Raw genomic sequence first — 15,717 nt, 5'->3', positions numbered from 1 at the left:
ATGTCTTACCCTACTAAAGGACTTTCGATAGTTGACTTTTGCTGGGTGTTTTGCTGTCCACCTTTTCCGAGATCTATTACCGAAAAGATAGCCTTCATGCCACCGCTTCCAACATATGAAGTGGCTCCAACACAAAGTGAAACTATTCAGTATGCTTTTCACCTATCTCCTGACTATGACACTTCTGGACTGAGAAAAGTTATCCAACAGGAGGTTCGAGTTGTAAAAACCACTCTTGATAGTGACGTAGTTGTTCTCTACGTAAAAGGCACGACAAAAACAAAGTTTACCATACTCTACAGCCATGGGAACGCCGTGGACGTTGGATTAATACATCGACTATGTGTCGATTTGAGTCAAATGACCGGTTGCGATGTGGTTACTTACGATTATTCGGGTTATGGACAAAGCTCTGGAAAACCCTCTGAAAGGAACATGTTCGCGGACATTAAAGCTGCTTGGGACTATACGCTGGCTTTCCATGAGCCTGATCCAAGAATGGTCATTCTGTATGGGCATAGTCTGGGCGCCGTAGCGACTATTGATTTGGCTTCAAAAGTAGACTGTGCGGGTGTGATACTTCAGGCACCGTTTTCGTCTTCTTTCCAAGTTGTGTGCCCGAATAGAAAATGGTTCTCTTGGCTAGACACTTTGAAGAGGTACTAGATAATTTTTCATTTGTTTTGGGCAATAAGTAAGATATATCTTTAAGGGGTTTTGCGTTTAAAGGTTTCACAAATTCCTACTCCCGGGTGAATCGGAGTTTAACCGGCCAAGTTGCGATAACACGCCAAAGCTGGCAACCTCCGTTTTTCTCTAGATTGGCAAACTTATTATCTTTCTCTTTACTATGCGCTATGATTGGACATCTGCTCCCTCGCTTTTGAACATTTCGCAAAACACGGCGCAAGACCGTTGTTGGCGATTTTTGAAAATTGCGCCAAGCAGGGGCTTAAACTCCGGTCGTACCCTACTCCTCTTCACTCGAATTAATTACTTTCTCGTATGCGAAAAATAGAGAAAATATAGTAATCATCAAAATATTCGAATTCGAGATTTTGACGAATCTTAACGTTTTAGATCTTACTGAGTTCAAAAGACGCATTTTGGAGAAACATCCATCTAACTGTGACAAAGATAACTCAAAAACGCTTTGAGTTAGACTATGAAAATTGGTATACGATCTTTGCATCGAATTTGTACATTTCTACCGGTTTTTGTGCCAAATTCGTTCAGATTAAGTCTATCTGGCTGGCTGTCCGATTATACGTTAACACAATAATTACGAAACAAAGAGAGCTAGATAGATTCAATATATATATGTTTAACATCTATAATGTTCTACATCTACCAAATTTTGAGCTAAATCCAACAAAGAGTTGACTGTCTGCACCTTCTGAAAAATTTGAAAAGCAATAATTGAAACAACGCATTGAATTAAATATATAAAATTTGGTATGGAATTTTGTTTCTACAAGTGTAGTTTTGTGTCAAATTTTTATCTCAATCGGTTGGGGAAAACGCGTCTAAAACAAAAATTCGATTTTCGGATACCGTATGCCGTGATTAATCGCCAAAAAACTCGCCAAAGATCACACAATAGATTCAGTAAAAGTACTAAATTCACGCCAAAGGTTAATATTTCGCAGTAATGGTATGCCAGTGCCATGCAAGGCAGTGTCTTGAATGACAAGATTAGAAAGAAAGTTTAAGTCAAGAATAGAAAATATGCTAGAAAGTTTTGGAGAGACCACCTGCTGGTTCATGCAAGCCGCACATAAAATAAACAGAATCTTTCTTCTTTAGTTTTCAGTAACGGAAAAGATATTTGATGAAATGATATAAATATATGTTGTTGTTATCGTGTCTATGCATACAGTGCTAGTACAAAAGATTAGAGTTCTCCAAAAGCCTTGGTGACAAGATCTGCAAGTTCTGGAGCCCAATAGCTATGGAGGATTACGATTGGGGGTGCTCCAAGTTGAAAAAGGGAACCGATAACGGCCTGGCATATAAATATATAAATGAATAAATTAAATATTACTAAGTATTTAATGAAATCATAAAAGTGATTTGACATTCATTATAACACAGAAATTCATTGTTTAAATTCATAAAAAAAATATTTTTTTAATAAAATTTCCGAACTTCAAGGGAAAGTCGCATGGCAATTAAATAGATACCAGTAGAAAGATGTGTCTTTTAATTTTAAAATAATACGGAAAAATTAAATTTGGAGTTTAATTTTTAGGTAAGTTATGGGGAAAAACGTCAGTAAGTCAATTAACTATTAATTACAATATTAAACGAAGTTCGAGGGAAAAAAAAAAAAACGAAGCGCACATCGTCAGCCTCTAAAGTAGATTTGTATCAACTTTGATAATTTTAGGTCTAATGACATTCAGGATCGATGCACACACATGTACAAACTAGCAGTGATTTTTATAAATGATTTTGTAGTAATGTAAACTTTCGTATTTTAATTTTTAGACGCACAGGAATTGTTATAATGAAGTAGATAATGTTTATAGGTGATTTTTTTTAAGTTTAAACTACAAAGATCGGCAAAATTGCTTGTGATGTAATCCAAAGTTGTTACAAACAAGTAAGAATTGCACGAAAGCAAAACCATGCACAAGTAAAATCAATCAAAATATGATTTATTAAAAAAATTATTAACTTTTATTGATTTATTTAATGTATTAGCAAAGATGAGAATTAATAATTGTTTTTTTGGTAACCTTCTTGGTTATTAATGATTTTTTATAGTATAGATTCCCAAAGACAATGCATTATTTTAATATTTTCGAAACTCTGTTATCAGCTAATCAATTAATTTAATTGCCACTTGATACTGAATTTGCCTAGAAAATAATGATTTCATTATTCCATCGCATTCTTCTCGTACATTAAAGACTAAAAAATTGTTCGAAACGATTTGAAGTTTTTAAGAATATTATTTATTTATGATTTTCTGATACGAATTTACTACGAAATAAATTCATTCCAGTTCAAAATGTAGCAAAAACACATCCCAATAAACTGCTCTTTTCTTTCTGTGTCCTCGCCTGTTCCATCAGACAAAAGCTTTTTTTATAATTTTTATACATGACACATTTATTTTTAATAAAATTTACTACCGGTTCTTCACATTCAACTTAATCTATTCCTATTCTTTATTTATTATCATTTTCTTATTCAATAATTCTAAATAATCTATGAGGCATTTGAAAACACTGATCTTTTTTTCTTTTCTGATTGATAAGAATTTTTTGTGAACAGAAGTATTATCTTTCGAACTTCATTTATATTGAGAAAAATTTCAAATATTACTCTATGGTTTGCTTACATTATGGAGAAAAACTTTTCTTTTAGTAATAAGAAAAGTGTTTCCCAACTTTCACGAAAACTTATTCGTTTATTTACGTCGAAATGTGGTTTACGTACAAAATTTAAATAGTAAATTGAATCTGAGAATTAATCTAGATAACTGAATAAATAGAAATATTGAAATGAATTTATTTTTATGAAGTTTAATTTTAGTTCTGGAGAACAAGGATTAAAAGGAATACTTTTTATTAAATTTAAATAATTTATGCTACAATTTTGTCCCCCTCTGAAAATTGCACCCAGAGCCCTTGTCCTGCTTGTTTCCCTTATTAAGGTACTGGACGCATGAGCAAGAAAATTTTATATATTCAGATTGAAAAAATGTCTTTATTATCTTCATATCTCCTATGTTGAGATATATTTATTCAATTTAATTAAAATTCCATTTCGGTGCTACACAAGTGTTATAATATAATGATTATATTGATTTTGAACCTTGATCAGATGATGTGACAACACCTATTCCTTCATTCCATTCTTCCATTTCCGCGCCCTACGAACGAGAAGATAATTTATCCATGTTAACCATATTTTATCGATGTGGAACAGGATTAAATGTGGCCTATGCCCTCATATAACGCAAATCAATTTACGTACCTTTTTTTTTTATTCCATTTCGAATTTTTAGCATAACCACTATTCTAGAAATGCTATTTAAAGCAATGGCTTTTTCTTTGACAACTTTATATTAAAAAGCAATAATAATATGAAAATAATTCCTTAAAAAATATGTCTTGAAGCAGCAATTTATTACGGCAATTCAATAAAAGATGCTCTCAATACGATCAAAAATACCAGAAAACATTTCTTCAATGTCCAGGATGTTATCTAGCAGTGCAATGCATTATTGTATTAGTTAGGTTATACAAAATGAAATCAATGACAAAGCTAAATCATATAGTGATTTAGATTTATCATTAAAATATACAACTCATTTTGTTTCGTCATAATTGAAGCTATTTATTAAATCTCTTTGCTTTTTTATTGTGAAATCTTCTTGCGTATTTCTGATTAAAATGATGAACAGCAAGACAAATAAGCTTGCTGTTCATCATTTCAGTTTCATCGCAAAATACCTTCTTACAAATCTCATTCGAAAGGAATTAAAATATTTTTAGCTTCATAAAATTATACAAAATTCGTTATTTATTGAATTGTTTGTACTCTATTTTTAAAAACGTGAATATCTTTTTGTTTAATATCGAAACTATGATTTCCTAAGCTGTAGGAGGCGTTTCGTTCGCGCTCCAAATCATGTACTGTCCCAGATAGTTATGTGATCGTGAATAAATTATGTAGTAATTGTTTTAGTTTGCTTGAATGCATTTGGGATGTGTGCGAACCCTCCTCGATTTTTCAACATATTTTAATCCGATCCTTTATTTACAATCCTAATCTGTGATGCTGTCTGTTTTAATATTTCTTATATAAGACCCATAGTGTATTTACTTCTGAAGCTGACAGTTTCTGTTTATACTCTACCGATCCAAAATGCCTCGAGGAACGAGTGAGCACTTGAAATTTTATGAATTATGTTGCCTTTTTTGTTGTCCGCCATGTCCCACGCATATTGCGGCCAAGCTGGCTTTTGTACCACCTGAACGGACGTATGCTCTGATGGAGTCCGATGAGTCCAAGTCCAATTACACTTTGTACCTCAACCGAAATTCTGAATGTCAGATAACGAAAGATGAATTAAAGATGATTGAAGTGTTCTATACTCGGACTTCGAAGGGTAATCAAATTGCCTGCATGTTAGTTAAGTGTTCACCTCATGCAAAGCATACCATACTCTTTAGCCATGGTAATGCTGTTGATTTGGGGCACATGATCAATGGTATTATTAGCTTAGGATCCCGAATGAATTGTAATATCTTCAGCTATGATTATTCTGGTTATGGGGAAAGTGAAGGGAAACCTTCAGAAAAGAATCTATATGCAGATGTTGATGCAGCTTGGCATGCTCTTCAGACTCGCTATGGAGTGAGGCCAGAAAATATCATCCTGTATGGACAGAGCATAGGGACTGTGCCCACCATCGACCTTGCATCCAAATATGAAGTAGGAGGAGTAATTCTACATTCACCTCTTACCTCTGGTATGCGAGTTGCCTTTCCGAACACAAAACGTACCTGGTTTTTCGATTCCTTTCCTAGGTGAGTTGTTTTTATGTATGGTTCCTGGTAGTGAATTTGAGAATATGGTTAATATGTTCTAAAGAACCATTTGTGCCTTCTCTTTCCATTTTACTTCAGTTTGTCTAAATACATTGCCATTGCCATAAATTTTCTGTAAATTATGATATGTGTATTTTGTGTTGACTATAAGTATTCATTAATATTCATTTCATGAATTTTTAAAAATTTCCTTTAAAGTTTGTAACGTCATAGAGATGCATGTGAAATTATCTTGGTCTTATACATTCATCGATACCATTTGATTTGGAAACTAATTCTATTCCATTCCAATAAATATTTCTGTAATTGAAATATTTATATCTGTATACAGAATTTCAATACCTTTTTATAGATATTGCAAATCATTCTTTGAAATTACTGTAATTCTCAAAAATCCTATTATAGTATTTTTTTATATGTTATTAAAAGATTTAAAATACCTATTTATAATATCTATCTTTATAATAACTATCTCTTTTTTAATCATTGAAGCATTCAGCAGTTTTGAAAAATTTAAGTGATGTAAAAAACATAATTAGTTCTAATATTATTACGTAATAATGTACAGAATTGTAATTAAATGCAGTATCAGCTGCGGTTTTTAACAAAATATCTGGATAGTGTAACAACATTTCATTATAATTATCTGAGCCATAATATTTTATTTAAATGTCACAATAAAGTCTGCTTTTTAGTATTAGCTTAATATATTAAAATTTGTAATTCTGTTAATTTAGAAACAAATGTTAGAAAATAGCTTATAATACATGCATTTGAGGCAAAATAAAATATGTCTAGAAAAAAATCAGAAAGATAGTCTTTAGAAACTAGATGAAAATGTTGAAATCTACCAAAAACATGAATAAAATTATTCATTTTAATTATATTTATTTTACTTTATTATTTTCCCTGTAATTTTACTACCCACTAGCTTCTATTTGCATTTAAGGATATTTTTATAACAAAATTCTTTAATTTTCAAATTAAAGTTTAAAAAAAGTGAAGTAAGTAAAAAGTTTTAAAAATTTGTTGTATAAACAAACTTTTTAGAATGGAATAATAAAAACAAGGGTCTAAGAATGTAATTTTTAAAAAATCAAGATTGTAAAAATAAAGTACAAATGAAGGAATATCTTTTCAAGTTTAAGAAATAAACTTAATTTTATGTATATGTTATTTTTTTCCTTGCTATGCTTTTCTTTTAAATTTATTCTTGGGTTGTCCCCCCCCCCTTCTTGTCTTTTAAATTTATGAATGTTTATCTTGCATAGCATTGTATCTGCCAATTTGGAAATTTTGGAGGAAATTATATTTTGTATTTAATAGTCCTGAGAACAAAATAAATAAAACTGATATAATTGATAGGAATAATTCTGCCCATGGCAGTACTATTATTTAAAAAAATAATTTAATGTTGTTTTTTTTAGAACTATTGAAGTAAATTATTGTAGAATGATGAATGAATATTATAAAAAAAATATAAAAAATGAATTACAGGAACTTTTAAACCATTCATTTATAGAAAAAAAATTGACACTTAAAAAGAAGTATGAAATGTCATAATAAATGTTAAAATAGATAACAAATAATAATATTTTGCTTATTGTATGAATCTGAATAAAATCTAGATTATTTTTTAATCTTAATTTTTATTAATCCATCAAAATAAAATTAACTGATAAGGTTTCCAGCCATTTACCACCTTAATGATACTTTCTCAGTTTAAAGAAAAATGAATTAAAACTGAAAATATAAATATGAAATATCATATTACTATTATCCACAATGAAGTTATGGATAATTTGTATTGAATATCTAATATGATTAACCTTTGATAGTTGATAAAGCTCTAATTCTGCTACATATTTTATATCATTAGATCAAAATTTAATAACTGGAAGGCACTTTTTTTAATTCTTAGAATATTTTTGAGTGTAAGAATTATTCTGATATAATGAGTATCTGATTGTGGTCAATTTATATTATGAAAAATGATTAAAAAAAAATAACAATAGCTAGATTATTGATCATTTCATGCAGTGCTATATCTCTTAAATTGTTTATAATATTTTTCTTAGAAGAATTTTTGAAAACTGAAAAAAATTTGGTAAGAAATATTTCTAAATTGTTTTCTTAAACAGTCACTTAACAAATTACACTGTTATCTCAATTTTCTAATTTCTACAAGAGAGGGGAAAAAATTTATTTTTTCAATTATGAATAATAAATATGGAAATTTTCCCCCTCAAGCTATAAAAATATGGCATGATATTCTAATATATATGCATACTGACCTACCGTTTCGAGAAAAACCCTGAACATGGTTGCCTAAGTAGACGAGTTGAAGAAAGAAGGGAAGTGGGCATTAAAACTAACCACAACATTTGGCTAACTAAACGCGCTTCATTAGGCAAGAAATTCATTTCGCCTGTGATAATGCAGATGTATTTATATGACAGTTGAATACAATTTTGTTATTAAATTGTAGAAAAAAAACTTTAAAATTACTTGGTATTTAAGCTTGAAAATGTCTTGCACAAGAATGCCTTCAACGACATTTCTTCTACTGCTTTTGTATTGAATTTTTTTTAAGACCTGAGGCTGCCATCATTTAAAGAAAAACCATTAGATAATAACAAAATTCATGCAATTTTAAGAGAGGAAAGCTTACATTATAAGACTAGAATTTTTTGTTCTGTTTCGTTTTACACTAGAATTTCTAAGTTTTGAATTAGATAAAAATAATAGTTTCAAATAATAAAAGGCTTAGGCTCAGGAGAAAAATTAGAAAGTATTACTGCTTAATTAATGATAAATCTGTTACAGTTTAATCTAAATAAAAACAAGATATTCTGCAAAAAATTAAAATTTGAATAAATTAATAAACAGGCAAAATTAAAAATTTACTTGCTTCATATTCTTTTAAGAACTAATGAAATATTTATGACAAACTATGGAATGACACATACTCTACAACATTAGTTATCCAGTCATCCATAGCACTTCTTACAGGTATATTACATATAACGAATATCCACAAAAGATAGAATTGATCATAAAATATGAGCATTGGGCATCAACCGAAGTACAAAGCAAAATGAGACTTCTAACCAATTCTATTGGCGCCAAATGAAATACAGCCCTTTCCTACACCCCTAAAATGCAATAGAATATCTCGTTTTCATGCTGACTGACCACTACTTTTAGGGTTACTAGGGTTTATCTCATGGTGGTAGGTCAGTATGAACAGTCTTAGTCATTTATTGTGAAAAATTCATCTATTTTCTTGAAAAATAGATATATAACATTTGCTTATTCCATACATATTTCTGAAAACATTTTATTTTAATGCATTCCAGTCTAAAATAGGTGTTACATTAATTCTTTTTTATTGCTTTTGTGTAGCAAATATTGTTTTGGAAAGCAGATAAGTGATGTTTATAAAAATATAATACATCAAATTCTCTGACATATTGAAAACAAAAGCATTTCAAAGTGCCTTGGCTTCAACAAGACTATTATAATCCCAAACAGATCTTTGTGTAAATGTGAAAATAATTGTTATTTTTAATTTTTTTTTTCATTAATTGTATACATGAAGGAAACTAGAACCTTTTTATAAGTTATTTTAATTAAAATAATTTCTTGTTTTTATTTAATTCCATGATAGCAATTAATATGTTATTGCTTTTGACACTTTCTTATTGATATCATGAGACCATTTTAACATGCAACATTCATCTTAATGTAAAAGGTTTGTAATGCATTTTTTAAAAATATGCTTAAAACAAAATACTTTTATTTATGTGTTAATTTGCTTCTTATTCTAGAAACACATGAATAATAGTTAAAAAGGGTTCTTAAAAGTTTTAATTTTTGTTAAAAGAATTGTAACTTGGTAGCATTTCATTATCATTGGAATGGTAACTCTGTGATATCAAATTTCCCTGTAGTTTTCATTGATAATATCGTCACATGGATATCCACATTATTATAACTAGTTTCATAATCTGAATATGCATCGTCTAAAATTCATGTTGCTGCATGATAATTTAAAATTTTTTCATGTAATTTCACTTTTTATAGTGATATAGATTCAGATCTGACTTGATTAAGTAATAAATTATTTGTTTTAATATTAAAGCAGTGTGTACATATGTATGTTGGCACATTCTAGCCAAGATTTATTAGACTAAGGCTGTAAAATAAACTTTGAAGTATATGGAATTTTAATGAAATTTTCTCTTAAAAAAACCAACAATCAATCTAGCTAATGAGGTTCAGATCATTTTTATTGTTTCATCTAATATTTTACTATTATGATTTTTTCTATTGTTTGAAAATTGAGGAAGAAAGATTCTATTTATTATCTTACTCAGTTTACTTGCAGAATCAGAAAACAGTATTACAGTACCATGAAAGACAATGTACAATTAAAAATTTGATTATCTAGATAATTACATTTTAATGTCTTATTATAATAGTGGAATCAATTTTAAAGATATGTTCATGTACAAATGAACATATCTATTGTGAGATAATCAAAATAAAATGGCTTTAATGTCTGTCATAATTTGGTGCTTAAAAGTGATTTCTTTAGGAAGCAAATTATACATAAGGGGTTTTACTGAAATTAAACATAATTATCTTGTTTGCCAGATTATATTAGTTATTAAAGGCTAGTAAGATATTTAACACATTGACTACTGTGCTGAATTTCTTGCAATGTAATTTATACGCTCATACTGGTCACCAATGAACCTTTCCCCCATAATAGTCAAGATATTAATAGACTGTCAGTTTAAAGCAAATAATTTTGGCTATTTTGCAATAAAGACTCAGGGAAAGAAGTTGCTGGAAAGTAAAATTAACTAAATTGCCTTCTGGTATTAATGTTGGGGAAACAAAGGCAGGAACTTTGTAACTTTAAGCATTTGATTTGTAAATGTACAAACTAATATATATATAATATAAAAATTAAATGCTGTATGTTGCTGTATATAAATGTAATAAATAGTTATTTGGGTCCATTATTTTCCTAGAATGGTTTCGTCCCCTATAAGATATTGTTGGAATTGTGTGATCTTATATTTCAATAATAAATTATAGATTCATAATTTTGTAGAAAAATCAATCGAGCTTGCATAATGTGCTACATATTTTAAAAAAATATTATATTTACACACCGTTTTGTGGTAATTTTTGTTTTTATTAGCTAAAACCAGTCTTTGTCTTTTCCCTTTAATTTTGGAAACTGTTATATACTTAACAGTTGTTTATCAAAAATTCAATCAATAAAATATTTTTAATGAAAAGATTTTTTTTTCAATGTTATCCATGCTTAGTGTTCTAGATAATTATGTTCAAACAATTTAATACAAACTATTTTGAGCTAAATTTCTTTTATACCTTTTATTTTCAGATTTATTTGGTGCATATGTGGTTTGTATTTGCCATAATTATGTCAAATTGTAATTTGTGTTTAATAATTTTCATTTTGTTGAAAACACGAAGAAAAATTTGTTTGAATCCTTTTTCACCAATGATGCCAAGTTGCCATGCTAAAGATGACTGCTAAGGCAAAAATACAGAGAGGTACTCATTAAAGAGTTACTCCTATATTTGACTTGTCATATTGGCAACAAACTTTATTATACATAAGAGTAAATTTCTTCTAATTTTTTTTTTTAATTCTGAATTGTAATTTTATGTTAGATTTTCTTATATTAATTCCAATAATTTTTTTTCTTTCTAGCATAGAAAAAGTGCCGAAAGTAACAGCTCCAGTTTTGGTTATTCATGGTACCAATGATGAGATTATTGATTTTTCACATGGTCAGGCAATCTATGAGCGTTGTCCTAGAGCTGTCGAACCATTGTGGGTAGAAGGTGCCGGCCACAATGACATCGAGCTGTATGGACAGTATGTCGAAAGACTTTGCAAATTTATCAACGAAGAACTTGGGACCTAGTAGTGTTCGCTTTTCACTCTTGCAGCTAGCTGTTTCTCATCACTATCATGAACAGCATATCAGGTTATCATAGCAAAGTACTTGTTATCCACAATAAAAGAAAATGATTCGCATAAGAAATCACAATATTTGCTTCTGTAAATAAGTACAAAAGCATTGTGAAAATTTAAACTGTGATTTCATTTTTTGTGTTTAAAAATAAAATAAAAAAATGATTTTGTATTGGTTTAAAGTGACACGTTAAAATGTAACTTTTGTTACTCTTGCAAAGTGCTTAATATCCACAACAGTTCTGTTCAGAAAAGTTTTTGCAATATTTTTCATTTCTAAATTTGTAATTTCCTGGGAATGAAGTTGATGTATAAATTTAGGTAATTATTTTTGATTTAATGCAAATGGTTGGCATTAATTAATTCATTATTGTGGTTGAAATTTTTTGAAATAGTATACTTTCTCCTTGGCTTAAGACCATAAAAAAAATTAATTACAGGATAGAATGTAATTACGGATTGTGTTTTTGTTTAGAGTACTACAATGAATTGCATATGAATTCTTTATATTTGCATTAATTAAATATATATCAAATGAATTTTTATATTTTATGTACAATTTTTTTTATGATTTTTTTTAAATAAAAATAAATTTGAAACAAAAATTTATATATGACTTCAGACCTGTCAGTCAAAGCAGAATTCATTTGTAAATTGAAGAAAACTATGCTTTATCATCATTACTATTACTTTCATATAACCTAAAAATATGGAGCATTTATTCTTAAATTCATCATTCCACACATGCCTGAAATGCATTTCTGTTAAATTTCTCAGAATGTTTTTAAATGGCAGATATAGTTAGAGAAGTTTTTCACTAAAATTATACAAAATGAACTAGAACTTCTTAAAAATGCCATGTTTTGTTTGGAAACAACTGAGAATATACAGAGATCAATAACTCTTAAAATGCCTGAATAAGAACTTCATTGTATGGTTTTATAGATTTAGTTACCTATGGAATGATTATTTTGTCCTTGAATATTGTTCAAATTTTTTTAAAACAGCTATGATTTGATTTTGATTTTTTTTTTTTTTTTTTCTTCTTTCGAGGTTGCTGTGCTAACTAAAGGAATATTCTTAAAATTGTATTATAATGTTAAATACATTTATTTTTGCTTTAAAGATTTGCAAGTTTCAAGCAAGGAAATTTCTAATTGTTAATTAAATTACATTTATGAAAGGTATTAACTCGATAATTCGTGTTTAATTTTGATGAAATAAGTTAATTTTATATACTTTGAAATAGTATGTGTATAAATTTTGTAGCATGAAGAAAAGGGAAGAAACAATATGCAATTCTTATCTTTTCATGTTGTAGATCCTTGCCTTCATCAGGAATTATTTGACATAAATTTTATGAAATTTTCTTTTATAGTTCATTTTAAAAGTTTTATCTTTGTTAGCATATGAGAGTAAATTTAAAGTACACAAATCATTATTTACATGTAATCAATAATTTGAAATGAATAGGTGTACAGCTATAGTTATGGTGCTAGTTATTATAAGAGTATGTAAATTTTAAATAATAAGTAAATTTTAATACTAAGCATTTTTATAGTAAATAAAATATGTCATTTTCATTTTTTTTTTTTTTTTGAGTAGGCGTGGGGTTGGCAATGATTTTTATATATATATATATTTTTAGAACTAAAACTTGTTTTTGAAAACTTTGTATATTATAATTAAAATCAAAGCATTGTTTCATTGTATATAATTTTATATTTAATTTTATTGAAAGTTCTGTTTAGTTGTCCAATTTTTATGTGTTTGATATTGTGCATTTCAAAAACAAGAGAACCTATTATTGGATTGAAATAAGTTTTAAATAAGGCAATATGATAATTCAATAAATGTTTCACATTATTTTACTCTTATGTAGTATTTAAATTCTGTTTATTTGAAGAAAGATAAATTCTAATTTCATAATTATTACATTTGTCTGCATTCTGACTAAAATATTCATGTATGAATGAATAATAATATTAATCAAAGCAATGAAATAGTCTAAGTATTTCGTGTGAAGACTTGTTCTGTTGATAGAACATCTTTCACAACAATATATTATCACTTTCTATAACATGTTTTAAATTGTGTTTAAGATAGTATTTAAAAATAATATGGATCAGTATTGTCAGCTATTTATTTTACTTTGTTAAGCTATTATTATTATTATTTTACTGAATAAATTATGCAGTTCTGGTTCACTTATATTTGAAATGTACTTTCTATGCAGAATATTGTCTGCAATAGTTTTTTTTATTTATTTGTTCCTATGATTTTATGTTGTTCCTATTTTAATTGCCAATTAACATTTTTTAATGAATATTCTGATTTATATTCTTTCATTACGATCTAGTATTTATGCATTTTATGTTGATATATAGGTGTGGAAAGCTGCTCTTTTATATTTTTTAATCAAAGCTGTTAAAACTATAAGCTTTTGATATCATCATTTTAAAAAAAAATTTATGATTATTTTTTAAATAGTTTCATGCAACAACAAAATGAAAAAAATGAATGAAATTGTTCTAAATTTAATAATTAATTTTTATGATACAAAACTTTCAGTGTATCCAATTTTTAAGAGAATTTAAAGAAAAATCTAGATATAAGTTATTGAAAAAAAATTGCAAGATCATTTTAAGCAGTCATTTGAAGTATCTTTTGAATTTATAATCATCTCTTGAATTTTAATTTAATCTCTTATCTCTTGAAGCACATAATAATAAATATGTAAAATGCAATTTTCTTTGTAATTTTGATTTTGTTCAATTTTCCATTGAAAAGTAAATTAATATCAGTAGGTATTATTTAAGAAGGGATCGTGTATTTCATTAAAATATTTTTTTTTGAATTATTTATTAACAGGTATTTTTTAAGAACTCCTTCCTTAGTTATTCAATTTCGTAAATGTGTAAACAAAAAAATTTCCAATAGTAAATTGGTACTTATTTTAGTCACATTTGTGGTTTTATATAATATTGAGATGTATATATGTGATGCATGCTAATTTTTTTATAAAATAGAATTGAAATTGTTGTTTCATTTACAAAAAATACTCTTTCTATCTGTATTGCAAATTATTTGGAAATGAAGCAAATAATTTTTGACTTTTAATTTAATTTTTTTTTGTGTGTGTGAAAAATTTTATAAACTGCATATGTACAACTTTCTAATGTATTGTTTTATATATGAATTAAAATGCAAAATTGCATTTACTCTCTCATTATAATAAGACATTAAATATAAATTTGTTTATTCATTAGTTTATGTAAACAAATATTCGATTAATACTATCGCCCAGCTCTAAAATTTAACTTGCAAAACTCTCGGATATCTTCTATTTGCATAATTAATTTGCATGTATTTTGCTTTGGCTAATAAATTGTACTTTTGTGCTGCTATGCTATAAGAAGAATAAATATTTTATTAAAAATTATGCATGTGGTAAATAGGAAAATAATTAACAAAATAACATTGGTAATTTATATATAAATGCTTGACAAATAATGTGTAACCTCTGTTCTGAGAATAAGGTTGTAGGTTCTTATTCTAGATTTTTTATTTTGGACATTTCAAATGTATATTCTCTGCAGCAGGTAGTTATTTAATGGATTTTTAAAAAAAGTGCTTTCAATCAAAAAGTTACTTACTTTTTACTATATTTTTTTCTTTATATTTAACTAATAAAAACAGGTCTAGGAATTTTTATTTTGTTTAATATTAACTAATTTGTATTTGGTTGAGATATAGCTACTTGTTCAAAACCATTATTTTTCACTCTATCAGTATTATACAAATTGCTTTGTATTTATTGGCAGCTGCACACTTTTAAATTGCAAAATTTGAGTGATGATAGAAGATATTGCAACATTAGGTTTGACATATAATTTCCTATTTTTAAACTTGATCATTTAAGTCATGAAATTTTATATAAAAAAATGGATGGTCAAAATTCCAAATTACTTTATAGGAACATTGCTAAAAATGTTTGAAACTTGCCATCAGCTGTTTGCTAAAAATATTTTATACATTTTGCACATATTTAATTCTATCAGCAATTAATTTCATCTTTGCCCTTTTTCAATATTTTTAGAATGTTCTTCAAAGAATTTTATTTTTATT

The 15,717-nt window shown here is 27.6% G+C and overlaps 2 protein-coding genes across 2 annotated transcripts; both read left to right on the top strand.

The window, feature by feature from the left end:
- Nucleotides 1–666, top strand: LOC129956522 (alpha/beta hydrolase domain-containing protein 17C-like). Its single transcript, XM_056068445.1, has one exon. The coding sequence runs from the start codon at nt 1–3 to the stop codon at nt 664–666; it is 666 nt and encodes a 221-aa protein (XP_055924420.1).
- A 3,946-nt stretch (nt 667–4,612) lies between these two features.
- On the top strand, nt 4,613–12,661 carry LOC129957620 (alpha/beta hydrolase domain-containing protein 17B-like). Its single transcript, XM_056070039.1, has 2 exons — nt 4,613–5,546; nt 11,323–12,661. Exons 1-2 carry the CDS (start codon nt 4,882–4,884, stop codon nt 11,537–11,539), a joined length of 882 nt encoding a protein of 293 aa, XP_055926014.1. The 5' UTR covers nt 4,613–4,881; the 3' UTR covers nt 11,540–12,661.
- Nucleotides 12,662–15,717: the final 3,056 nt, after the last annotated feature.

Source organism: Argiope bruennichi, chromosome 11 (genome assembly GCF_947563725.1).
Source record: "Argiope bruennichi chromosome 11, qqArgBrue1.1, whole genome shotgun sequence".
NCBI classification, from domain to species: Eukaryota; Metazoa; Arthropoda; class Arachnida; order Araneae; family Araneidae; genus Argiope; species Argiope bruennichi.
This window is presented reverse-complemented; position numbering and strand designations above follow the sequence as displayed.